Source organism: Nannobrachium achirus (assembly GCF_963921795.1).
Source record: "Nannobrachium achirus genome assembly, chromosome: 2".
In the NCBI taxonomy this organism is placed as follows: domain Eukaryota; kingdom Metazoa; phylum Chordata; class Actinopteri; order Myctophiformes; family Myctophidae; genus Nannobrachium; species Nannobrachium achirus.
The window spans coordinates 9,651,205-9,678,511 of NC_137811.1; the positions used below are offsets into that span (position 1 = coordinate 9,651,205).

Below are 27,307 nucleotides of genomic sequence, written 5' to 3' on the forward strand. Positions count from 1 at the left end.
TAAATATATGGCCTTTTTTCCATATTACATAACTTATTTTGTTAGGCATGACAGCATTGTTGATGTATTAGTCAAGGACAGGTTGGTCCATATTTTATAACATCTGTCAAAATGTATAAGATCATTGTGTTTCAACTGGCGTGTTCAAACTGTGCAATAATGAAAATGATACATTTTCAGATGTTACAGCTAATACACCAGATGTTGTTGTTGATGAGGACAGTAGAGAAGGGGTCATTTTAGAAGTGAGATGTACATTCCACCACAGTCTTTAAGAGGTGCTAAAGTACCATCATCTTAAAGGAAAATTCCAGAATAAAACATATTAATCCTTAATCAGCCTTTTATCACGTCTGTACATACCTGGTATGATGGATTTTTATCATAGTCCTTGGAGTCCTGGACTCCTCAGATCTCTCTCCCACAGCCAAAACGGCGGTCAATTGTGGTTCTCCCAAAGCGCTAATTTTCACCGCTGCAAAGTTACTTTTTTCTTCATAAATCTGCTATTTATAGTTCAAAGAGAGCCAGTAATCCACTGTTTTATGCGGGTTGAGGGAAATGGCCGTTGTTGACATGATCCCAATAGTACTCACAGAAGAAGAATGAAGTCTCGCGTCTCGCGTGATTACCGCGTTTCCTTTAGCTTTTTCTTTAGCGCAAAAGAAAGCTTTCTCCTGGAGTTATTACAGCCAGTATGTACACAACAAGGCATCGTGGTATATATATAAAAAATAAGATAGCAGAAGAATATAATCTAGTTAGTCTATTGATCGCTAGAATCTAGTAATATGACTGAGAAGGATTCATAACAAAGCATTTTAACGGACTTCCTGTAGTCATAAGGTAATTCTATTACCTTTATTTATTTTATTTTTTCCTCAATACATTTCTTCGATTTTATTTATTATTTATTTATGGAATTACTTATAAAATAACTTTGACGTGTATTATTATTTGTAAACAATGTAGGCTACAATATAATCACAAAATAATCGTATTTTCCTCAAGACATTCTGCAATGCCTCACCAAATAAACGTTAGGTAAAAAGTACCTCATGAAAGACACGTTTCTGTGGTCATGAGGTAATTTTTACCTAAAGTTTATTTGGTGAGGCATTGCAGAATGTCTTGAGGAAAATACGATTATTTTGTGATTATATTGTAGCCTACATTGTTTACAAATAATAATACACGTCAAAGTTATTTTATAAGTAATTCCATAAATAAATAATAAATAAAATCGAAGAAATGTATTGAGGAAAAAATAAAATAAATAAAGGTAATAGAATTACCTTATGACTACAGGAAGTCCGTTAAAATGCTTTGTTATGAATCCTTCTCAGTCATATTACTAGATTCTAGCGATCAATAGACTAACTAGATTATATTCTTCTGCTATCTTATTTTTTATATATATACCACGATGCCTTGTTGTGTACATACTGGCTGTAATAACTCCAGGAGAAAGCTTTCTTTTGCGCTAAAGAAAAAGCTAAAGGAAACGCGGTAATCACGCGAGACGCGAGACTTCATTCTTCTTCTGTGAGTACTATTGGGATCATGTCAACAACGGCCATTTCCCTCAACCCGCGATAAAACAGTGGATTACTGGCTCTCTTTGAACTATAAATAGCAGATTTATGAAGAAAAAAGTAACTTTGCAGCGGTGAAAATTAGCGCTTTGGGAGAACCACAATTGACCGCCGTTTTGGCTGTGGGAGAGAGATCTGAGGAGTCCAGGAGAAGTAAAAACTGGAAGGACTATGATAAAAATCCATCATACCAGGTACAGACGTGATAAAAGGCTGATTAAGGATTAATATGTTTTATTCTGGAATTTTCCTTTAAGGATGCCATTATACCGGTACTGCTTGGTTACACATGTAAACAGCTTGTGTTTATATTTCATGTCCATAAACTAGTTGTAAGAGGCCTGCAGATTGCAGGAATGCCTAAGCCAAAAGTTAAGAACTTGTCTAAATTCTGTTCAGTGTGGCCCTCATTTATCAACGTGGTGCAGATCAAAATTTGGGTTTACACCGAAGTTTTCTCGACATTTATCATTTCAACTTGACTTTGACGTTGGCGTAGGGTAGGATCAAATCTCACGTCAAGTCCAGAGGTGGTGTAGGATTCATCCTACACCACTTTGTTCCATTGTAGACGTGCGGAGCAGCATTGTCTAACTATTTGACAGGCAATGGACACACTCGAAAATGTATATCCAACACAATAATAAATAATCCTGTGAAAATATAACATTTTATAAAAGCATATTATAGCCAGCTACATCATGGACATGCACGCCGATTTTATTTCCAAGTTACAATGACAAGCAATTAAAATCTAGCAATATGGAAGAAATCTACTGTTAAGTGATTTAACAGTCTAAATCTTAAGATTGCAGATCTGGCTCAGAACAAGCACATATATTACCTACGAACGCATGCGAGAGCATTTTCGGGACCAGCGCGGCGCCGCTGTGATCTTACATTACCGTGAGGCGTGAGCCTCCAATTTATACAGTGACGCAAGTCCTTTTAAATATGGATAAAACCCGAAGGTCCAAACCTGGCTGTGCCCAGCCCAGCACACGCACGCTGCGGATGATTTATTTGGGGGTCCACGGCCCACCGGGGAGAAGACCAGCCCGTGCGGGAACTGGAACGGTACATGATTGCAAGTTCAAGCACTCAAACGCGCATTGTGCTCGTTGCCGAAATTGGGTTAAATTTATATCCAAAACGTAATTGTGGGGTCTCTCAATTTATACATTAGCTACAGTACTGTAGTAGGCCTACACTATGCTGGAGTTAATGATCAAACCCGACGTGGTGAGCCCGTGACATTCTTTTCATGGACCGTGAGGTATCCAACTATTATACAAGTGTGTCCTATATGGAGTTATGTATTGAGGATAAAACCCACCCGACGCTTCAAACCTTCAGATTATAACTGCCTCCTTGTCAGTATCTAGGTAACATCGCATGCACGGCATCCCGTGGTTTCGGGAATACATAATTTTGCTTTCTTTCTTTTCTTTTTTTTTTGTAACCACTCAAACGCGCACTGCGCCGTCGCCGATATTGGGTTAAATTAATATATTCCATTCGTGACAATGACTGGTGTGGTGTCACTCATGTAGGCTGCAAGCTTACTATACAAAATAAATGGTAATAATGGTACCACGGTGAACCAAAATGCTGCTGGGAATAATTAAGGGTGTGTTATTTAAATTTCAGCCAGCGCATTTATCAACGCTGGGATCAAATGTAAGCCAGGTGTGTCTGTTTAGGACGTTTTCGTAAATGCCACGCAAACGTTGCCCTACGCAAAATTTTGGGGGAAAAAATACACCGTTTTTTACACTCCATTGATAAATGAGGGCCTGTGTGTGCAGTCCACGTGAACTGCACACTTGTAGACACTGGAAAGTTCCATATCAGTGTGTGTGTGTGTGTGTGTGTGTGTGTGTGTGTGTGTGTGTGTGTGTGGGTGTGGGTGTGGCTGTTGGTGTGGCTGTTGGTGTGCGTGCGTGTGTGGGATCAAGACATATCAGTCAGATCTTTCAGATTCCATTCCATTATGCTATGGCTGCTTTCCAAAGTCTTTGGGCCCTAAGGCAATGTAGCTTGGCAGAGACCTACACTCAGAGGAGCTACTTATTATCGATGCTGCTGGCTTTACAGAGGACAGTGTTACTTGAGGACAGAATGGAGATCTAAGTTCAACCAGCTAAACTAGTTTTTTCTTTGGCAAGGCTACTTCAGTAATTTTCCACTAAGGTGAACAGGTGTGTTGATCAGATAGTCTTAGACCATGCGTAGGTGTGATGGGAGGTGTGCAAGTACAGCAAAAACTGAGGTACTTATTGTGGCCTCTGAAGGCGTAGCAGCCAGGGTGGCTGGCTCTGTTAGGTCCCTCAAAAATAATTTAAGCACCAACATCAGGAACCTTGGGGTCAATTTCGATCCGGCCATGAACCTCGACTCACACATAAAATCAGTAACACGCACCTGTTTTTTCCACCTTAGGAATATAGCGAAACTTAGGTCCATTGTCTCCCATTCAGACCTGAAATGATTATCCATGCCTTCGTGTCCTCCCGCCTGGACTATTGTAATTCAGTTCTCACCTGCCTCAATAAAACATCCATAGATCGCCTTCAATTCATCCAAAACACTGCAGCAAGGCTGTTAACTAGATCCAGTAGAAGGTGTCATATTACTCCAATTCTGGCTTCTTTGCACTGGCTCCCAGTTAATTTTAGGATTCAGTTCAAGGTCCTGGTGCTCACTTTCAGAGCCCTGCATGGCCAAGCACCTGAATATGTGACAGACCTGCTAGAACCCTATGAACCCAGCAGGGCCCTAAGGTCAGCTGACCAGGGTCTACTGGTCATTCCTCTAACTAAGTTAATCACCAAAGGTGATAGAGCCTTTCAGTCTGTAGCGCCCAGACTTTGGAACGCCCTTCCGCGTGGTCTGAGAGCTGCAGAGTCTGTGGATATTTTTAAGAACCAGCTAAAAACACTACTGTTTTAACATGCTTTTGGGGAAAGTTATTGAACTTCTCCTCCACGTGTGAAATGTACTGTACTTTGTTTTGTTTTCTGTTTCTCTGAGATGCATTGTACATTTCAGTTTTGTTCTGCTTCCTATTATTTGCATGTTTTTATTGTGTTTGTTTCCTGTTCTATGTAAAGCACTTTGTGAGGTGTCTCTGTGATAAGTGCTATACAAATAAAATGTACTTACTTACTTACTTACTCTTGACTCGAGTGGACTCGTGGGGGAAAAGTACCTTTGTCCGAGACCGAGCAAGACCGAGATGAGACCAAGTCAATGTAGCCGAGGACCCACAAGCCCAAAAGCTCAAGGAATAGGGTAGGACCTGTGATTTTCTGCCGTACTTTTTATTTCTTTTTTATCTATTAGTTTGGTCATTAAGGTCCACAGAATGAGAGGCCTGCTCTGCCGGAAACATTGTGAAAGAAAGTTATGGCCATTTGTATATTCACTGTCCCATTGACTCCACTAGAAATATTAAAACAAGGAAAAACATTTGCTTAGATTAGCATGTGAGGGGTCAAACTAGGGGTTCTTCATGATTCTGAATCCATTGCAAGCATTTGTTTTGCATAAAAAACATTGCTTGGGTTAACTTTCGGCAGCCCAAAACTGTGAAAAGTGGAAGAAAAGTGAAGACTCATCACTTTTGACTGTTTTGGGGGAACAATATCTAGCCCAAGGAATGTTTTTCATGCAAAACCAATGTTTGCAATGGATTCAGAATCACGAAGAACCCCTAGTTTGACCCCTCACATGCTAATTAAAGCAGACTTTTTTTTAATTTTCTTTAGATATTTCTAGTGGAGTCTATGGGACAGTGAATATACAAATGACCAAACTAATAGATAAAACAGAAATAAAAAGTACGGCAGAAAATCACAGGTCCCCTCCCATTTTGGTGACTGGGTCCCCGGCTAATGACAATTCAGACTCGAGACCTGACTCAAGATGAGTCATTGCCTCGAGTAGGCCTACAACAACACAAAAGGCCCATTCCCACTGGGCCAGATAACAGATAAAAAAATCTCTTTCTCCAGATATTTTTCCATTCAAAGTGGATGGTAGATACAGATAAAAAAAATATTTGCCACAGATAAAAGTATCTGTGGCAAATATCTGTGGTAGATATTTTTTTTTATCTGTATCTACCATCCACTTTGAATGGAAAAATATCTGGAGAAAGAGATTTTTTTTATCTGTTATCTGGCCCAGTGGGAATGGGCCTTAAGAGTGAGATATAGGCAAGCAGAAAGTGGTACAGTCAGCTGGGGCATTAAGGTACGGTTACAGTGTTCCTGCTAATGATTTGGCTGTCCATTCTAAATGATTCCATTGTCTGTTCCATAACGATTCTATTATCTGTTCCTTATAATGATTCCATTAACTGTGCCTTATAATGATTACCATAGTTATCAGTGCTCTTTAAAGTCTGTATCCTTCACTGGTGTCTGTTTGGCTGTGTGCCAGTGACTGAGGTCTGAGGCTGTGGTGTCAGCTGCAGTGAATGAGCAGAGAGGGGCAGAGTGGAGCATTGAACACGCAGCAGATCCTCAAGTGAACTGCAACACTATGGTAACGTGCATGCAACTCTTTGTGGGCTTGTAGATTGGCCATTTGTCATGAGTGACGTTTTGTCACATCCTGATACATGATGTGAAAAAGACTGGGGGTGGGAGCCCACAATCTCTGAACATTATTCCCAGGCAATCCTGCAAGTATACACTTGCAGGATTGATTGGGAATAGCGTTCTGAGTTTTCCCCCAAATTCATAATTTATTAATCGACATTAAGTGACATATACCTGACCTTTCACTTTTCATTTAATTTTTCATTATTTTACAGATGTGTCTTCAACCCCTGATTCAGAAACAACAGATGCTAAGATGCTGACGCTAATTGTAGGAAAGACATTGTGATAGATTTAAATTCGGACCTCTGATCAGTAGAGTGGTGTCCATCTTTGAAGTCCATATACCGTCCCTTGGACTGGTCACTCTTCATGGAGACACAGCTGGGCACAGGAGACTCTGCTCTCTGCTGGTCAACCCTAACACCATGACAACCAACATGAAACATTACGTTTATTCTTTTTTTTTTAACCAACACTTACCAGTGTGACCAAAGTGAAGCAACAAGAAAGATTTATTATATTCAGGTCTGAATGCACCTTTATAGATATTGCTGGCTTTTCAGAGGACAGTGTCACTTGAGGACAGAGTTCTACCAGCTAAACTTGTTTTTTGTTTGGCAAGCTTTCTTCAGTAGTTTTCCATTAAGATGAACTGGTATTCTGTGTTGATCAGATAATCTTAGATCATGTGTAGGTGTGATGTTATGACAATGGAACAATGCCAAAAGGAACTTCAAAACAGACAGGTCCATGTTGAGTGATTGATGAAGGGCATGGCAGGAATTAAAGAAATGCCGTTTCATAACTAGTTTGATGCAAGGGCTCCTGACTTTGATCAGAGGACAGACAGACAGACAGACAGACAGACAGACAGACAGACAGACAGACAATGGGGAGCGGGTCGTTTTGAGAAATAAACACAAACAGGGTTTTTAGACACTGACGCTATAATGGAGGGTCTAATCAACCTGAAGAGGTTTATTTCTCAATATTGACCCGCTCCCCATTGATTATCCTGCTTATTACAGGGAATCAGGGATACTCAATAAAATTAAACAAATGAATAAATTAATGCATGTGTTCTTTTCTGATAGTTTTCCATTCTGACCTCTGATCAGTAGAGTGGTGTCCATCTTTGAAGTCAATCCCTCTTCCCATGGAGCGGTCACTCTTCATGGAGACACAGCTGGGCACAGGAGACTCTGCTCTCTGCTGGTCAACCCTGACACCATGACAACCAACATGAAACATTACGTTTATTCATCAACTAATATGAAACCACTAACTTTTAAATGAGGATACAGAAACTGTGCGTGCGTGCGTGCGTGCGTGCGCATTCGCCTTCTCACGGACAGTTCCATAGGTGTGTCAACATTATTACATAATCACCTAATCTCAATTATTTGAGATTTCACAATTATGTTGCATAATTATCATAATCATTTCCCTTCATCTGTACAAATTCATCGATGTGACATGTTTTGGAGTTTCCATTTCCACTTTTGAAATATTTAGAAAATATAAAATAATCACATATACGGTCTCTTTTGTCCATAATTACATCATTTATTTGATCACTAGTTAGTGTGTCAGGCACCTGTATTTGTCATATATGTCATGTGCAAATAGTTTTGTTTAAAAAGCCTAAAAGGCAAACAGAAACATTCTGTCCAAAACGCCAAACTCACGTATTATCTCTGGGTTTTTGTGATGAATTCATATCAGTCAGATTATGCAGATTGGATTCCAATTGGCTATGACTGCTGTTGGAGGAAAACAACACAGTACAGTAGGTCGGTGTGTTTTTGACAACAAGAAGGTGATTTGTCCCGCAGTCAGTCGCAAACAAGCCACTCAAGCGACGGGACTTTTTTTTTTTAACCAACACTTACCAGCGTGACCAAAGTGAAGTGACTAGAAGGATTATATACTGTATTCAGGAGAGAGAGATTGAGAGAGATATTCCAACCTTTATCAATTTTACTCCATTGTTTACAATGTAAATCAATATAATTTATTTATACATAATTTATTATAATTTATGACAATAAACAATTATGTGGAAAAAAATACAATTAAACATGCATATTTATTGTTTTGTGTTATTTCTAGTTTAAAAAGCTCAAATCAGTCAACTGTAGATGAAAACATCTTTACTATATTTAGTGTTGAGGCTTCATTTGTTTATGTTTGGATCCATTTTGGATCAATTTTAGTGTAATTACAGTTACAGATGTGTGTGAGTGTTGAATCATGTTGAAAACCAATATTATCGGAATAATGAACACAGAGAACAGAGATATTAGGCTCATTAAGATGCTGCACTAATTGCATCTGTATCATACAGAAGGTTCAAATACTTTACATTCATAATTACGCAGTAATTAATTTAGCAAAACTAATCATTCGTATCAGTTTATTTAATTCAGAGGTTCCCCAAGTGGGGTCAAGGAACACCCACAACAATATGTTTAAGGCAGGTCATTAGTATTAATACACTTGTTATTAATATTCAATATTGTATGAAAGGTGTAGTTCACCCCATAATTACCTATCATTTAAGCCATAAAGCCAATAAGTTCTACTACAAGATCACAACGAAATACTGTATCTATTAAAATACATTTTTGATACATCCTACATTAAAGTTGTCTAATGGGTGGGGGCCACCGCTGCCCATCTCTATGACTAAGACATAATCCAGTCACTTACCAGGCCATACAGCATCTGATGACATATATGGGCATAAAGGGGACAAGGACTGATACATACAGAGATCTCATATTATGGGCAAATCGATTAGATCGGTGGCACGATGTAGGTGTGAGAGCTGTGTAGCGGCCTGGACCTCTAGTTTAACAAAGATGTTTTAGAAACATTACTTGATTGAATACTTTGAAGTACTTTATTGAACCGATCTCTTACCCTGTAGTTGGTTGACTAGGATCCATGTTGCTGCTGTGATCTTGTCCTTATGGTCATTCACTTTGTTCTGATGAATGAAAACATTGTAAATAGTTGTCAATGTAAGAGTTAAGAACACATTTTACCCACGTTAAAACACATGGACAAACCACTGCAATCTGTCATGACACTGTTAGTTCACTTTAGTTTTTTAAAATAATATAATAGTACTAGGAAATAAATATAAAAATTGTCCATCAGTCCAGCTATACGCACGCACCCAACCACACACACACACACACACACACACACACACACACACACACACACACACACACACACACACACACACACACACACACACACACACACACACACACACACACACACACACACACACACACACGCTGGAAGGAGCTGTAATGCTGCATTCACTCAAAGTTAACAGTATTTTTAGTTGGAAAATGTAGTAATATTTGAAATTGTCAACCTGGAAAAATGACTCTTTTTGTGTTTGACTAGGGTTTGACTGAACTGCAGTTCATGTTATTCCTAAAATGACCAGAGTCGTGTGTGTGTGTGCGTGCGTGCGTGCGTGCGTGTGTGCGTGCGCAACAGCTCAGCTCTCCTACCCCATTGAAGACAGTGGTTACTGTTCAGAGTCCATCCAAGGAACATCAGAAGAAAGTCCAGGCTCTCACATCCTTGGCTGACCTGAGCAGGGCTGAATGAAACACAGCAAACTAAAAACCGTGTCCTTTACAATCAACTGTGTAATGGCAGCAGCCTATTGGAATCCATCTGACTCACTGCATTCATCCTTAGTGTTTTCACTTCTCAGTCTGGGTCTTATTTAAGCCTGAATTCTGAACATCACCTGTTATGTCAGCTCATCATTGTTGAATAGAGCTACTCAACCAATCACAGTAGCAACGGAATATGATGTCATCACCCAGTGCTGCTCGCCTCTCCCTATGCTTTTCTCATTGTTGACAAAGCTGCTTCCTACTGTGAGTGATTGTGTTAATGCTGCGTTGTACTTGGGATAAAGTTAAACCTGACTGCTAAACACACCTATGCTCTCATGGCAAATAGTTGTTTGTTGTTTTGTTTGGTTGTTTTTTTGTTGGTTGTTCATTATTTTTATATAAAGAGTCCTAGTGCCTAAATAGAAAGATCAATAATAACAAGTTAACAGTACCGGATTAACACTCCCCAGGGCCCTGGTGCTTCACCAAATCAAAAGCCCCCCCCCCTCAGGAGGACACGTGCATTAATTTACGGCAATGAACTAGGAGTGTGCAGATTGTGTGTAATATAGTACAGTTTAAAGCACAAAGCTACTGCAACCAGATGATATCATTAGACTCACCTGCTGCCTGCCATGGAGTTGAAAGAGAACACAGACACCCTTCCAAGTTGTCAAAACTGTGGAAGTCATAAACACATGTTTTTTTTCTTTCCCAGTTCTTGTGTTTAATCTCAGTCTGTCTGTTGTTGTGAAATGTCAAATGGCTACAAAGAAATTAGATTTACTCCTACAACTGGGAGGCTTTCAAAATAACGGACGGGATCTCGAGACTGACTGACTATATGCAATAATAATTTTCACAGGGCCCTGCAGGCTGCAAGTTAATCCGACTGTACACATGAGCAACGAATGTATATTAACTGTTGAAAAAATTAAATAATAATAATACTAATTTACAAAATAATAATTTACACATTGCCCTGACACTTAAACTACAGGTAGTTCCATTGTTAATCCAGGCATGCAAGTTAATAACCTGTTTCATCCCATGGGGTAAATTCAGTTTCCAGCTTCACCCATAGTGCGGCCCACAGAGGAGCAGGGGTTACATGTCTTGCTAAGGGAATCAAACCTGAGACCTTCTGTTTCCCAGGCAGGCTCTCTACCCATTCAGCTATGATCACCAAGGTCAAAGTCTGCTCTCACCACTCTCCTCTCTGCAGTCGTTGCTTTTTAATTGTTATGACATCACATCCCGTGAAGTGTTTTGTCCTGCCCCGCCCACAGTCCTGTCAGAATCCTTGGCTCCCGGGTGTCTGAAACCGTCCCTTTAAATGGTTAAAAAAAGAAGATACAATGAACAAGCCAGTCTGGATTCCAGGCTAGCAGCACCCAGAAACAAGAGATACGATCAGAATGTGACAAGAGAAAACATTCTGCTGAATACCTGTTTACAGTGTTTCCCAAACACTGGTCGGGACCAGGCCTGGAATTTCATCATTTTAGGGTCAAGGCCACTTGGCCTTTGGTGTCACATTTTTAGGGCACAAAGGCCAAATGCCAGGGCAGGAAGGCCATCAATTAAAACAATGATTTTAACTCCAAAGTCATAATTAATTTAGCTTAAAGGTTAAGGATGATGCTTTTTAATAAATATAATAACTTTCAATGATGTTGTATAAATTCAATACAAAAACATAGGCCTAAATATGAGTCAACACAATAACAATGTATTGACATATTAACATTGACACATGTCTAAAGGTTAGCTCTGGCTCTGGCTGAGAAGTGGCATTTTGATTAAGAAAAGACAGCCAAATTAACACTGGCTTTTGACCATGTAGATTGGGGTCCCACTCCCAGAGACTGATATCATATGAAATGGCCTAGGCCTGGGGGTCCTTGAAATAGTGTCTCCTATAACCTGTAATTTGCGCTTAAATAATATATTGAATAACATAAATGGAAACATTTAGGTTGTTTACAAGGCTAGCTAGAATCTGCTAGACTATAGCCTTGTACAGAGGTGGACTAGAGAGGTAAGATTAATTGTAGGACATTTACAGGACTCTGGAGATCAACAACAAAGTGAATGATAGACTTCCAGGAAGCTCCAGAGGAAATATTGATGTTTTAGCTCATACCTGGAGGAGTAAGTGTGTTATTCTCCCCTGTGCACATGGGGATGTCTTTACTGTAGTTATGGAGCAAGAAACTGTGCTCATTACTGTATAGATAATCTAGATAGATATTATTTTGCATTTGTTATATGGCACAGCACAGCACAGCACAACTGGCAAAGCAAAACACAGCATAGCACAGGGGGCAAATAACAGCACAGTACAGCACGCAGCACAGGGGGAAACGCACAGCACAGCACAGCACAGCACAGCACAGCACAGCACAGCACAGCCCAACTAGCTAAGCAAAACACAGCACAGGGGGCAAAGCAAAGCACAGCACAACCCAACTGGCAAAGCACAGCACAGCACAGGGGGCAAAGCAAAGAACAGTATAGCACGGCACAGCACAGCCCAACTGGCAAAGCAAAACACAGCACAGCAAAGGGGGCAAAGCAAAGAACAGTACAGCACAGCAGAGGGGGCAAAGCATAGCACAGCACAGCACAGCACAGCACAGCCCAACTGGCAAAGCACAACACAGCAGAGCACAGGGGTCAAAGCACAGCACAGCACAGCCCGACTAGCTAAGCAAAACACAGCACAGCACAGCACAGCACAGCACAGCACAGCACAGCACAGGGGGCAAAGCAAAGGACAGTACAGCACAGCACAAGGGGATGTCTTTACTGTAGTTATGGAGCAAGAAACTGTGCTCATTACTGTATAGATAATCTAGATAGATATTCATTTGCATTTGTTATATTGCTGTTGATGTACTGACATATTATCTTGTTTATTATTGTGATGTTTTATCTGCTTATTGTAAGTCGCTTTGGATTAAAAGCGTCTGCTAAAGGCCTAAACTGTACACTGTAAACTGTATATCTATAGTCCTTTTCATACGCAAAGTAAAAGTAGCCTACTGTGTTTGTGTTGGTACTACGGCAGCCACACAGCCCACTGAGCCCAGTGAGATGAGAGAGAGAGGGAGAGAAGACTTATGTCTGTCTATGCCAAGCAGCGATATGCAGGCAGACAGAGTATCACAAAAGAAACTGCATTTCACAAATCTATCTGTAATGTGCCGTGTGCTACATAGATTTGTTCTGCGTGACACTTTTCTGAGTCGTGGGCGCACAGAAAAACGTTAAAATGAACTGCTGTGGGCGCCGGTCGGGGCACTGGGGCACCATGCAAGGCCACTGTGGTGGTATGGTGTTGTTGCTATTCTTGAACATGTAAAAAAGAAATTGCACTACACCCAAGCTTGACCCACTAATTCTGTTTGCGGGTCATTTTGACCCGGGGAATATTTGGTTTAAATACTAATATACATTTTAAATAAACAAATCATCATCATACATTGACTTTGTCTCAATTCCAAACAATCCAAATGATATAAATGTTAAAATAAACAGTGAAATTAGAGATGACACAACTGGCAAGAGACAGTGGCGCTGCCGCCTGTTTAACGGAAAGCTCCTGTGTCCCCACTCTTTTACAAGGAGGGGGGATTCTCGACACACGCACAAATCGATGTATATTGGCTCAGACACAGTCGTTTGAGCGTGGCTGCTGCTGCTCCCATCGTGGTCGCTCGCTAGACTCCCTAGTCTCCCTCAAAGATAGAGGGGGGTGAGGGGGACACTCACAGAAACACAAAAGCACCTATGGTAAGTAACAAGTAACAAGTATATAAGTATATTTACTTAAGTACTGTACTTAAGTACACTTTTTGTACTTTACTTGAGTATCCAATACTTTTACTTCTGCTCCACTAGGCTATAGCCTATCTCGGATTCAAATATTGTACTTTTACGCCACTACATTTATTTGAAAGCTTTAGTTAGCCTACTAGTTACTTTGTAGAGTTGTAATATGATTTAAAAAAATACTTTAGCTATATATCAGTTATGGCTATTTGAAAATAGAATCTTCAAGCTCACAATGGGTCATCTGCTATTTTCAAAATATGTTTGTAGCTATTTGAAAAGTGAAATGGTACATTCTGCACAATGAGTAGCCTACTTACTTTTGGTAGGCTACTTTAAGTATTAACATATTAATCACCCATTCACCCTGACTGGGCTCATACATATCTGAGCTCCTTTGTGTCATTTGTGTTAAGTAGGCTATACGGCTACCGCTACTGTATTAGTCAAGGAGAGAGACAGTCAGTATATCCCATTTACAAGTCGGTCACAATTTATTCAGAAAACGAACGGTAGACTAGGCTACTTTCCCCCTTTCGTTGCAGCCAGTCAGTCAGTCGGTCAATCATTCAGTCAGTCACTCCTCTCGGCTCTCGCATCGGAGCTGAAACTCTCCACCCACCCGCAGTCCCCACACGTTATGTGGAATCGTACATGAGTTCTCTGGCTCAGTGCTGCCTGAGGGAGAGCCCGCCCCCAGCGCACACAACTCAGTCCAATGCAGGAGAGGGAGAGCCGGTGCACAGCACAAGGGGGCAACGCACAGGGGGCAACGCACAGCACAGCACAGCAGAGCCAAACAGGCAAAGCAAAACACAGCACAGCACAGCACAGGGGGTAACGCACAGCACAGCACAGCCCAACTGGCAAAGCAAAACACAGCACAGCAAAGGGGGCAAAGCACAAAACAGCCCAACTGGCAAAGTACAGCACAGCACAGCACAGCACAGCACAACTGGCAAAGCAAAAAACAGCATTGCACAGGGGCAAATAACAGCACAGTACAGTAGAGCATAGCACGGGTCTTCCAGGACCCGATAACCCGAGACCCGAACCGAGACCCGAGCCGTTTCAGGTCTAAAATATTCACTTGTCCCTCGGGTTAGGGTAGGGTAGGGTCTAATTGCCTCGGGTCCGTTCGGGGCTGTCCAAAATGCAGGATCCGAAAAGGATCCGAGAGGACCCGAGATTTAAACATATATATCCTTCAACTTTAAAATATATATTGTTTTTAATGAGACATGCATTGTAATTACGCTCCCAAATCAATATTATCGTCTGTTCTGGCTTATTGAGTGAGTCCCGTTCAGCGCATCCAATCTCAAGCATTGCGCTGCTGCTGCAGTGAAAATCACGGAGGGCTTTTTTTTGCGAGGTGAAATACAAACAAAGGCCACCTGGCTGGAAGTGGAAGATGCAGGTTATTTAGCCTATATGGAACATGTTTCTGGACATTATCTGCAGGGACGGGCGACATAAGGTTGGCGAAAATCTGTCTATCTGCAACACAAACGCACTGACGCACGCAAGCCAGCTGAGTCTCGTCTCGTCCCTGTGATCAGCCACGTGCACACATAGACATAAAAGGGGGCATGATCCCTGATAGTAAAATATGTTATTGTTGTTTAACATGGTATAGATACCATTTTCAGTGTCAATGTCATGATGTTTTCGAACAACTAACTAACGCAGGAGAATGACCACTGAGAGATGCCAATCAGGTCATTATGTACAGGACACGGGATAATGAAAAGCCAAAACATTCTACATCCTTGGCTTCTGAGTCCACGAGACTCAGTCACAACAACATCCCATCAAATCCATGTTATGTTTAATTGTCCAATCAGAATGTGACTAATGTATTCTGTAAACTCCATATATCTGTGAATCATTATGCTTTGTACTCAGAGATACTATGGGTGGCAATGCTCTCTACTGTACTTATACAGTACCTACAATTTGAACTCTGACTAAACTTCAACACAAAACGGATTTACGCTGTGTGGTCTCATTTCTTGTGTGGAGTATTTTATTATGATTGGGGAAAACTGTTTATCCATATGGAATATGATCGAATTTCCATCAATGGTCCATTCGATTGCCGGATTAGCTCCGAGGAGATATTGGGGACTCAACGTTGTTGGACTCATTTTGTCTTCTCCGCTGCTAGAACCAGTTACGGATTTCTACTGATTTGACGTTTATGGATTCGATACAGCTGGACAGTTTGTTTTGGAATCCCACTTCGTTCATCTCTGCTAGTAACAACCAGCCGAGGATATTATCAGACGTTTCCCCTGACTCCCACGGAGTAACACTGAAAGGACTCCCTCCACGTTTTTTCCTCCTGAGCGCGGCACAGGAAGGCAGAAAACACCTGCCGAAATCTAAACAACCTTTTTACAAACGGAACAACACCTTTGAATTGAAGCGTCTCTTCAAAGCTTGGGGAATGAACTGATAACAGCTTTAATGGCTAAGATAGACAATGAGGAAATGAAACAGGTTGTTTCTAGGTGCCCCACAATTGCACCATTTTTGCCCATATGGAGAAAGGAATTCGGATATGATGACTCTCTCCCACATCAACATATCGATAAAACCTCACAACGGTCTGAAGAAAGCCGAAATGGAGGCGGCCAGGTTTGGCTCTGGCACAACGTTCCACACCAGGAGCCGTTCACGGACGGTCTCTCTCCCCTCATCTCTCCGCACAAGAGACTTGAGGCGGGCTCCATTCTCACACGCTAAGTCCTAATTCACCACAATCCGGGGTTCAGACGTTTGTACCTGCTAAGTTAGAGACTAGCTATCTTTAGCCCAAGCTGCGTTTTTATTGTTTAATGTTTTGTAGTCTATTGTTTTATCGCTTTTCGTTGCACGTTTGAGTAACAGAATAGGGACTGCGGTTTCCTGTTCTGAGGACATAGCAGACTGTTGGTCACAGATTCATGCTTGTCCATATTATTAGTTGGTGTTATTTAGCACGAGACTCCAGTTTAGTGTTGCCAGGACGAAAGTTATTTCTGTCCTGAAGGAAATCTTTACACGATTTTGTTAGTGTACCCAGAACAAAAGCAATTGTTCTGAAGGGAGAATCTCTTGGCCAGTGCATAACCCAGCCACTTAATCACATAACAAATCACGTGGTTATTTTATTAATAATAGCCGTTTCCAGCTACTTAATCACATAAGAAATAGCGTGGTTATTTTAATTGGTAGATTTCCTTTATGTTCCAGAACAGAACGTTCTGACGGAAATCTTCATGCTTTACGCTTACACGTCTTCGTTTTCGTCTCAGTCTTATCTTATTTTATTTATTTTTTTTATTTCCGTCTCAGGCGACTCTGAGATGTTGAATACAGGAGCTTTTTATCTCAGCGCTCCCAAGAACATTTTTAAGAAACATGACCATTCAAGCTAAAAAAGCCCCCTGCTCCGAGAAGCAGTGTTTTTATCGTGTAAATCCTGGACACACACGGATGAGATGTTACAATCTAAACCCAGAACTTTTTTTTAACCCGGACCTCACATCACTCTGGAAGATCATCGGGAACTCCCATTTACCAGCAATACCTAAAACTTTTCCTGGAACATATGTGCGGAGCTGTGGAGAAATCGGACATTATTTGCCACTGGATGTTCGAACCTCATCAGGAAGGAACAGAGGACGCAAGCCCCCCCCCCCCCAGCCGAACCTGGCTGGCACTGCCTTGCACTCACAACGCGATGGGACGCGTTGTGAGCTTGTAGATCTGCTGCGTGACTTTCGTGGATTACAATGTCCCGAAAAGAACAAACACTCTTTTGACCCTGGGGACGCCCCGAGATAATGGTACTATATATTTTGTTTACTTTTGACTAAGTACGACTTCTGAGAGAGAAAAAAGAAATCAAGTTCTGACTGACAAACCCATCTGTTAAATGTTTTTGATATATTGTCTGTCTAATCATCTCTAATCCAATTTTCCTCCCCTGGTTACATTTCGGTTTGTCTATTATGAAAGCAGGAAAATCAAACCAAGTATAAAGTGAGCGGTGCTACTTCTGTGTACTTATGCTTATGCTGCTTGCTTGCTCAATGCCTGCTGCTCGCGTGAGCTGCTTACGCTGCTTATAGGCTGGCACGGCCTATGTGTTATTTTATTGTTTTATTTTGAAAAAAACTATGAGGGGATTGCTGGAATTGCTCGATAATCTATGTTTTTATTTCATTTTTCTTATTTTCACTTTGAGAGGCCACAAGCCACTTCTCAGTCTCAGGGTGCCTATTTCAGTTTCTGTGTGACCTTGTGATGCTCCTAATAATGTAACACATCTTTTATGATATTTTATTCCAGCTTGTTTTGTCTTCCCACCACTCAAAAAGGGTCTCACTTTCTTTTTGTTTTTGGTCTAACCCACTTGCCTGGTTTGCAAAACTAGGAATTATTTACACATATGACTGTCTCTCTCTCTCTCTCTCTCTCTCTCTCTCTCTCTCTCTCTCTCAAAAGGGATCTCATTCGCTCTTGTTATGACTACACTCGTACTGATAACAACCAACGCTTGGGTTTATTTGAATGTTTATATATGATGCCCCTAACGTCTTAATAATTTTTTTTCTCCCTAATGTATTAATTCTTTTTCACCAATGTGGTAGGGATTATTTTTACTTTATTTATTTCATTTTAGGGGACAGGACGGACTCGACCTGGATAGACAGGTATCGTGGAAGGAACTCCACTAACTCGCTAACCAACTTGACTGACACTCAACTTGACGGACTGACGGTTTTATTTCAATTTTATTTTAGCCAGTTTAATTTCATGACTGTTTATTTTATTATAACCCATTTTCTCCTGTCCTACTGTTTTGTCGTGAAAACCGTTCCTCTTGCAGAGAACGTGTAAACAACTGACTTGCTTTCATTCCTTTCTAAAACAACTGATAGTCTGCTAGAAGACAGGCCTTCAAGGTCAGAGGGTCTGTGTGTGTGAGATTTATTATTTAGTAATCCTGTTCTTTTAAACCACATCTTATGGACATGAACCAAAAACATTTACTTTTACCATTCTTAACACATAAACTGCAGTATGGGTTAAGGATGGAAGAGGCCTAGCCCTGCTTTACTCAACCTTTAATTTCTCATGTTGGTTTATTTTTGGTAATACTTTATCCTCTTTACTTGAGTAAAAGCAGGCTGAGACGGTTCCAAAAACAATTTAGATGGCTGGGCTCCATTCAAACCTTCCCAGTCAAATTCCACAATTATTACAACCCTACTGGGCTTATACGGGATTACACATTAAAAATAATAATAATAATAATAATGACATTATGATTATGTTATGTGTTTCTATTTAATTTTTCTTATTTTTATTTCTTTAAAGTTTCATTCATTTTTTGGTTAGAGAGGCTTTAAACAGGCCTCGCTAACTATTGTATGGTACACTTCCCCCCTCACAGGCCTGGAAGCTCACTCTAACTCTGACAGTGAGCAGAGTCATTGTCCTTTACTGTACCTCGGTACCCTACTGTACCTCGGTACCATCTGTTTCTCATTTAACCATATTTTAACAAATTATCCTCCAAACAAAACAATTTTTGTCACACCCAATATTTTTGGCTGTGGCAAACGGGAGGGAATGTGTTTGGAGAATTTCATTTTCTGAATTCATATTTCATTTTCTGAATTCATATTTTATTTTCTGAATTCATATTTCATTTTCTGATTTCATATTTACATATTTCATTTTGTTTTCATCTCATTTTATTTCAGAATATATATATATTTCACTTTGCTTAACCATGTTTAAATCTGTTTACCCCTAACAGAACAAACTTAATACAATTTGACACAAATGGTGTCCCTTGGTGATGTATATCTAAAACAAATCAAACATGTCTATACCTAAATACACACAATGGTCTTAACTTCCATGTAATTCTGATGTTTATTCTATTTTTCAGACTTATCTATTTGATAGACGGTCCATATCTCTTCCCATGATCTGTGAGGAAGGATCATTTTTCGTGAGTACGAGGATTCAAGTCACCTGAGTTCCTATATCATTTTTGTTAATATTTACAGTTGTCTTGTCCCAAAATGCAACTCTCTTCTTTTGATAAGATCTCATAGCCTCGTCCTGGAAATGTTAAATACTGTCATATTAAGTGTATAAAACCTTACTGAAATGATGAGGACAGAGGTCCTATACCTTACTGTTGTGGAGTCAAAAAAGGTCCACCCTGGCTGGGACATATCGCGAAGGTCATAGGTCAAGCAAGGAATGGACCATGACGCTCCACCACACTAATCAAATTTTCAAAATTCTACATTCGTCAATCTCAGGTGAGGCGACTTCACCAAACAAATCAAAACTTAAAATATATATATATATATATATATTCTCTTTCATTAAAGGCACTCTTTGTAGTGCACCCCACCATCAACCCAGGTGAGGCTGTGAAGAAACTTTGGAAAGATTCTAAATTTAGTGATAAAGTTTGTCATGGTGCGACAGGACAATGTTTGTTATTGATGGATCAAAGGTTTCCTTTTTCTATCAATATATTTTAAGGAACGTGTGATTGTCTCCTCACTCTCATAAAAATATTCTAACTCATGTTATCTAAACTTAAACAGGCCCCAAATTAAACAGGCCTTATTTGAGAAAATATCCTTGGTTTAATCTCAGACTGCCCTTTGACGCACTCCCCCTAATGATTCCAAATTATACAGTCCTTTATCTTTCATTATCAAAATATTTTCACCTTTGGTTGTATTCTGATTTAAATACCTTTAAAAGACTTAAATAACTTTGGAAATATACAGTTCTTTTGACTCTCCTCTTTAAAAAACTTAAAGCTATCGAAATGTTTTGACTTAAATTGTTCAATTATTATGTTCAGTTTCAAATACCTTTAAAAAAGTTTAACCCATGTTTTCTTCCCTTGTTGTTTATGCTGCCTTGACATTTAACACTTCAAATGCTATCTCAGGAGGGAATTGATAGTAAAATATGTTATTGTTGTTTAACATGGTATAGATACCATTTTCAGTGTCAATGTCATGATGTTTTCGAACAACTAACTAACGCAGGAGAATGACCACTGAGAGATGCCAATCAGGTCATTATGTACAGGACACGGGATAATGAAAAGCCAAAACATTCTACATCCTTGGCTTCTGAGTCCACGAGACTCAGTCACAACAACATCCCATCAAATCCATGTTATGTTTAATTGTCCAATCAGAATGTGACTAATGTATTCTGTAAACTCCATATATCTGTGAATCATTATGCTTTGTACTCAGAGATACTATGGGTGGCAATGCTCTCTACTGTACTTATACAGTACCTACAATTTGAACTCTGACTAAACTTCAACACAAAACGGATTTACGCTGTGTGGTCTCATTTCTTGTGTGGAGTATTTTATTATGATTGGGGAAAACTGTTTATCCATATGGAATATGATCAAATTTCCATCAATCCCCTGCCCTTTTATCCGTCTGTAAAAAGTGCCCTCTTCAGACCATGAATGATTTTTTTTTACATTGGTAAAATAAATTCAAATGTCCCCGGGCACTTTCCATATCATAACTGAAGGCTGCATTCAAGAGAATGCAGCATTCAGTTACATTTCTAAAAGGCCCTTTTAGAAATGTCTGCCCCTGCCACTCTAATATTCTCTGCATGTCCCTGTCTGTGATTATTCTGACGGGCAGCCGAGAGCGCAGGAGGAGGAAAGTTGTGTGATGCGAGCTGTGGTGTCGTGCATGGACACTATGGACAGTAAGATACTCACTGCCTGGACAGGTTTGTGTTTGTTGTGTGATGTCATGTCACGGTGATTGTTGAGATAGGGACTGAGTTCAAGATTTTCTGCATAATGCACGGCTCTCCGCTGATGGCTCGCCTATTCTGAGAGGCGGGCGAGGTGCGCTCAGCGCCGCTCACTGCGCTGTCAAGCGTCTGCTACTCTCAAAGTAGCCTAATATTGAAAAATAAGAATAATATAGCATCGGACAAAGACGCTGCAAGATCGGGTCCGTTTTCCCCGGGTCCATTTTAGGGTCGGGGCCAATTTAATTCGGCTCTGGGTCCAATTTAATTTAGCTCCAGTTCGGACCGGATCCAACCACTATCGGATCCATTTCGGGCCGGGGCTAGACAATCTGTAGTTTTCTCGGGGCCGGTTCGGCTCGGTCCAAATTTCCTCGGTTCCATGTCGGCTCGGATCCCATTTTTTGAACCCGTGCTACCCTCTACAGTACAGCACACAGCACAGGGGGAAACGCACAGCACAGCACAGCACAGCACAGCACAGCACAGCACAGCACAGCACAGCACAGCACAGCCCAACTAGCTAAGCAAAATACAGCACATGGGGCAAAGCAAAGCACAGCACAACCCAACTGGCAAAGCACAGCACAGATAGGGGGCAAAGCAAAGAACAGTATAGCACGTCACAGCACAGCCCAACTGGCAAAGCAAAACAAAGCACAGCAATGGGGGCAAAGCAAAGAGCAGTACAGCACAGCAGAGGGGGCAAAGCATAACACACTGAGTTCAGGCTGACTTCAGTGATCATCAGAGCATGTGACAGTAGGGTTAGACTTTTCATGTCCCTGCATGTGAAGCAGACACATACTTACAGCACAGCTCAGGGGGCAAAGCAAAGCTAAGCACAGCCCAACTGGCAAAGCAAAGCACAGTACAGTACAGCACAGGGGGCAAAGTATACAGCACAGGGGACCTGTTCAACGTTGCTGCCACCATGCCTTTTAAATCAGTAGCTCTCAAACCTTTTTGTAATTTCTTAAAACATTATGAAAGTTTTCACAACTTTCACAACCTTTTCAAAATGTTATAAAAATTGTAATTGCCCATTGTTAAAGCAAGGTAAAGCAACGATAAAATGTCAAATGTTTTCCTGGTTTAAATATTACTGAGTTCAGGCTGACTTCAGTGATCATCAGAGCATGTGAAAGTAGTGTTAGACTTTTCATGTCCCTGCATGTGAAGCAGACACATACTTACGGCACAGCTCATGGGGCAAAGCAAAGCACAGCACAGCTCAGGGGGCAAAGCAAAGCAAAGCAAAGCACAGCACAGGGGGTAAAAGCAAGCCTAGACTTAGACTTTTCATTTCCCTGCATGTGAAGCAGACACATACTTACAGCACAGCTCATGGGGCAAAGCACAGCACAGCACAGCACAGCACAGCACAGCACAGCACAGCACAGCACAGCACAGCACACAGCACAGGGGGCACAGCACAGCACAGCACAGCACAGCACAGCACAGCACAGCACAGCACAGGGGGCAAAGCAAATTACAGTACAGCACACAGCACTGAGGGCAAAGCACAGCAAAGCAAAGCACAGTACAGCACAGCCCAACTGGCAAAACACAGCACAGCACAGCACAAGGGGCAAAGCACAGCACAGCACAGCACAGGGGGCAAAGCACAGCCCAGCCCAGCCCAGCCCAGCACAGCACAGCACAGAGTAAAGCACAGCACAGCCCAACTGGCAAAGCAAAACACAGCATAGCACAGGGGACAAAGCAAAGCACAGCACAGGGGGCAAAGCAAAGCACAGCACTGCACAGCACAGGGGGCAAAGCAAATTACAGTACAGCCCACAGCACTGGGGGCAAAGCAGCGAAGCACAGTACAGCCCAACTGGCAAAGCAAAACACAGCACAGCACAGGGGGCAAAAGCAAGCCAACGGTAAAATGTCAAATGTTTTCCTGATTTAAATATTACTGAGTTCAGGCTGACTTCAGTGATCATCAGAGCATGTGACAGTAGGGTTAGACTTTTCATTTCCCTGCATGTGAAGCAGACACATACTTACAGCACAGCTCATGGGGCAAAGCAAAGCACAGCACAGCCCAACTGGCAAAGCAAAACACAGCACAGCACAGGGGGCAAAGCAAAGCACAGTACAGCACAGGGGGCACAGCACAGCACAGCACAGCACAGCACAGCACAGCACAGCACAGCACAGCACAGCACAGCACAGCACAGCACAGCACAGCATATCACAGCACAGCACAGCACAGCACAGCACAGCACAGCACAGCACAGGGGGCTAAGCAAAGAACAGTATAGCACAGCACAGCAGAGCCCAACTGGCAAAGCAAAATACAACACAGCAAATGGGGCAAGCAAAGCACAGTATCACAGCAGAGGGGGCAAAGCATAGCATAGCACGGCACGGCACGGCACAGCACGGCACAGCACAGCCCAACTGGCAAAGCACAACACAGCAGAGCAAAGGGCATGTGAAAGTAGTGTTAGACTTTTCATGTCCCTGCATGTGAAGCAGACACATACTTACAGCACAGCTCAGCACAGCCCAGCCCAGCAAAGCAAAGCACAGAGTAAAGCACAGCACAGCCCAACTGGCAAAAAAACACAGCATAGCACAGGGGACAAAGCAAAGCACAGCAAAGCACAGCACAGGGGGCAAAGCACAGCACAGCACAGCACAGCACAGCACAGGGGGCAAAGCACAGCACAGCACAGCACAGCACAGCACAGCACAGCACAGCACAGCACAGCGTGGAAAAGCAAATTACAGTACAGCACACAGCACTGGGGGCAAAGCACAGCAAAGTGAAGCACAGTACAGCCCAACTGGCAAAGCAAAACACAGCACAGCAAAGGGGCCAAAAGCAAGCCAACGGTAAAATGTCAAATGTTTTCCTGGTTTAAATATTACTGACTTCAGACTGACTTCAGTGATCATCAGAGCATGTGACAGTAGGGTTAGACTTTTCATGTCCCTGCATGTGAAGCAGACACATACTTACAGCACAGCTCAGGGGGCAAAGCACAGCACAGCACAGCCCTACTGGCAAAGCAAAACACAGCACAGCACAGCACAGCACAGCACAGCACAGCACAGCACAGGGGGCAAAGCACAGTACAGCACACAGCACAGGGGGCAAAGCACAGCACAACACAGCACAGCACAGCACAGCACAGCACAGCACAGCACAGCACAGCACAGCACAGCACAGCAAAGGGGGGAAAGCAAAGAACAGCACATCCCAACTGCCAAAGCAAAACACAGCACAGCAAAGCACAGGGGGCAAAGCAAATTACAGTACAGCACACAGCACTGGGGGCAAAGCACAGCAAAGTGAAGCACAGTACAGCCCAACTGGCAAAGGAAAACACAGAACAGCACAGGGGGCAAAAGCAAGCCAACGGTAAAATGTCAAATGTTTTCCTGGTTTAAATATTACTGAGTTCAGGCTGACTTCATCAGAGCATATGACATTAGGGTTAGACTTTTCATTTCCCTGCATGTGAAGCAGACACATACTTACGGCACAGCTCATGGGGCAAAGCAAAGCACAGCACAGCTCAGGGGGCAAAGTAAAGCAAAGCACAGCAGAGCCCAACTGGCAAAGCAAAGCACAGCACAGCACAGGGAGTAAAAGCAAGCCAACGGTAAAATGTCAAATGTTTTCCTGGTTTAAATATTACTGAGTTCAGGCTGACTTCAGTGATTATCAGAGCATATGACATTAGGGTTAGACTTTTCATTTCCCTGCATGTGAAGCAGACACATACTTACAGCACAGCTCATGGGGCAAAGCACAGCACAGCACAGCACAGCACAGGGGGAAAAGCACAGCACAGCACAGCACAGCACAGCACAGCACAGCACAGCACAGGGGGCAAAGCAAATTACAGTACAGCACACAGCACTGGGGGCAAAGCACAGCAAAGTGAAGCACAGTACAGCCCAACTGGCAAAGCAAAACACAGCACAGCACAGGGGGCAAAAGCAAGCCAACGGTAAAATGTCAAATGTTTTCCTGGTTTAAATATTACTGACTTCAGGCTGACTTCACTGATCATCAGAGCATGTGACAGTAGGGTTAGACTTTTCATGTCCCTGCATGTGAAGCAGACACATACTTACAGCACAGCTCAGGGGGCAAAGCACAGCACAGCACAGCCCTACTGGCAAAGCAAAACACAGCACAGCACAGCACAGCACAGCACAGCACAGCACAGCACAGCACAGCACAGCACAGCACAGCACCGCACAGCACAGCACAGCACAGGGGGCAAAGCACAGTACAGCACACAGCACAGGGGGCAAAGCACAGCAAAGTGAAGCACAGTACAGCCCAACTGGCAAAGCAAAACACAGCACAGCACAGGGGCCAAAAGCAAGCCAACGGTAAAATGTCAAATGTTTTCCTGGTTTAAATATTACTGACTTTAGTCTGACTTCACTGATCATCAGAGCATGTGACAGTAGGGTTAGAGGCCTCGCAGACGAGATGCGAACTTGCATCAGATCAGAACTCGGAGCCGGGGGTTTATCGGTGAACATTTCAAACGACAGCGATCCTCTGTCTTAAATTCGGGCCCGGTATATCCCGCTGTGCAAGTGAAATATCTCAGACCATTACAAATGAGCCAGATATCCTGGATGACCACCCCTAGCGATCTCGGGCCAGAGTTGAGTGGGGAAAAAGTTTTATTTTATTTTTTCTGGCAGTTGATTGAATTAAGAAACAAGGCTCCAGCCTCCACGGAAAGACGGTTCTCAAACAACGTGGGGTCGCGGAAGGTGCCATGGGCTCGCACATTGCCGACCAAAAGAATAAAAAATAAATAATGAATATGTCTATAAAAGAAACGCTAAAAGTGAAGTTGTTGCGACCAGCCTGAAGCCAACGGACACGTTCCCAGCCATTATACTGTGTAGCCTATAACGTGTATTTGCCCTTCAACTATAAAATATATTGTTTTTTTTACGAGACATGCATTGTGATTAGGCTATGCTCCCAAATCCATATTATTATCGTCTGTTCACATATTCAATGAGTCCCGCAGTGCAACACCAAACAAAACAAGAAAAAAGAAACTGCGTTTGAAATTGCCTATACTTTCCCGTATGATTTCAGTTACTTTACATTCCGTCCGTCTTTCAGGAGATAGTCTCTCCATCCCCGCACTCTTCTGGAATGGTGCAGATTGTGGGCAACTCCAATATTTGTATTTACATTATAATAAATATTGGCGCTGTGGATTCTGTGTTTCTCGAACATTTCAAGGTCTCCCCCTTCTACTCTTTACAGTGTAGGCCTACAAAATACTAATGCAATCAATGTGCATCAAATGACAGCGCCGTCGCGCGCTGTTCATCAGCTGCTTTTTTTTTTTGCGCAGCCTCTCTACAAGGCACGCATGGTGCTTTCATCAGTGCTACCAATTAAATATTAAAACGGCGAAATTAAACAAATATATTCGCTATAAGAGTCTCTCTCTCTCTCTCTCTCTCTCTCTCTCTCTCTCTCTCTCTCTCTGTGTGACATATTTGTAGCTAATAATGCAGTAATGATACTTTTACTCATGTAGGCTAAAGGATGGGAGTACTTTTACCATCACTGCTCAAATTAACTGTTCATCAGCGTGAATACTTTCAGGTGTGTATCTGATCAATAGGAAATTGCCCATTACATTCTGCATGACATCAAAGCGACATGTTGCGTGAGAGAGTTTGAACTTGAACGACCAATTAAGATCCACAGCTGATTCTAGACTCGCTAATAACTTTCCAGCTCTGCTCTCCTCTAAAACTC

The 27,307-nt window shown here is 42.0% G+C and overlaps 1 protein-coding gene across 1 annotated transcript in view; it reads right to left on the bottom strand.

Moving 5' to 3' along the window:
• Nucleotides 1-12,500, bottom strand: part of LOC308296282 (protein NLRC3-like) — a gene marked incomplete at its 3' end in the record, with an annotated part of 39,379 nt that extends 26,879 nt beyond the window's left edge. The window contains exons 1-9 of the mRNA XM_080739502.1: nt 12,005-12,500; nt 11,308-11,383; nt 11,067-11,188; nt 10,482-10,537; nt 9,742-9,833; nt 9,131-9,197; nt 7,894-7,968; nt 7,314-7,427; nt 6,509-6,622 (exon numbers count right to left, since the gene is read on the bottom strand). Of these exons, the coding sequence (XP_080595628.1) occupies nt 6,509-6,622; nt 7,314-7,427; nt 7,894-7,968; nt 9,131-9,156 (329 nt within the window). The 5' untranslated portion in view covers nt 9,157-9,197; nt 9,742-9,833; nt 10,482-10,537; ... (1 more) ...; nt 11,308-11,383; nt 12,005-12,500. The remainder of the gene's footprint in view (nt 1-6,508; nt 6,623-7,313; nt 7,428-7,893; nt 7,969-9,130; nt 9,198-9,741; nt 9,834-10,481; nt 10,538-11,066; nt 11,189-11,307; nt 11,384-12,004) is intronic.
• Between the last annotated feature and the right edge of the window lie 14,807 nt (nt 12,501-27,307).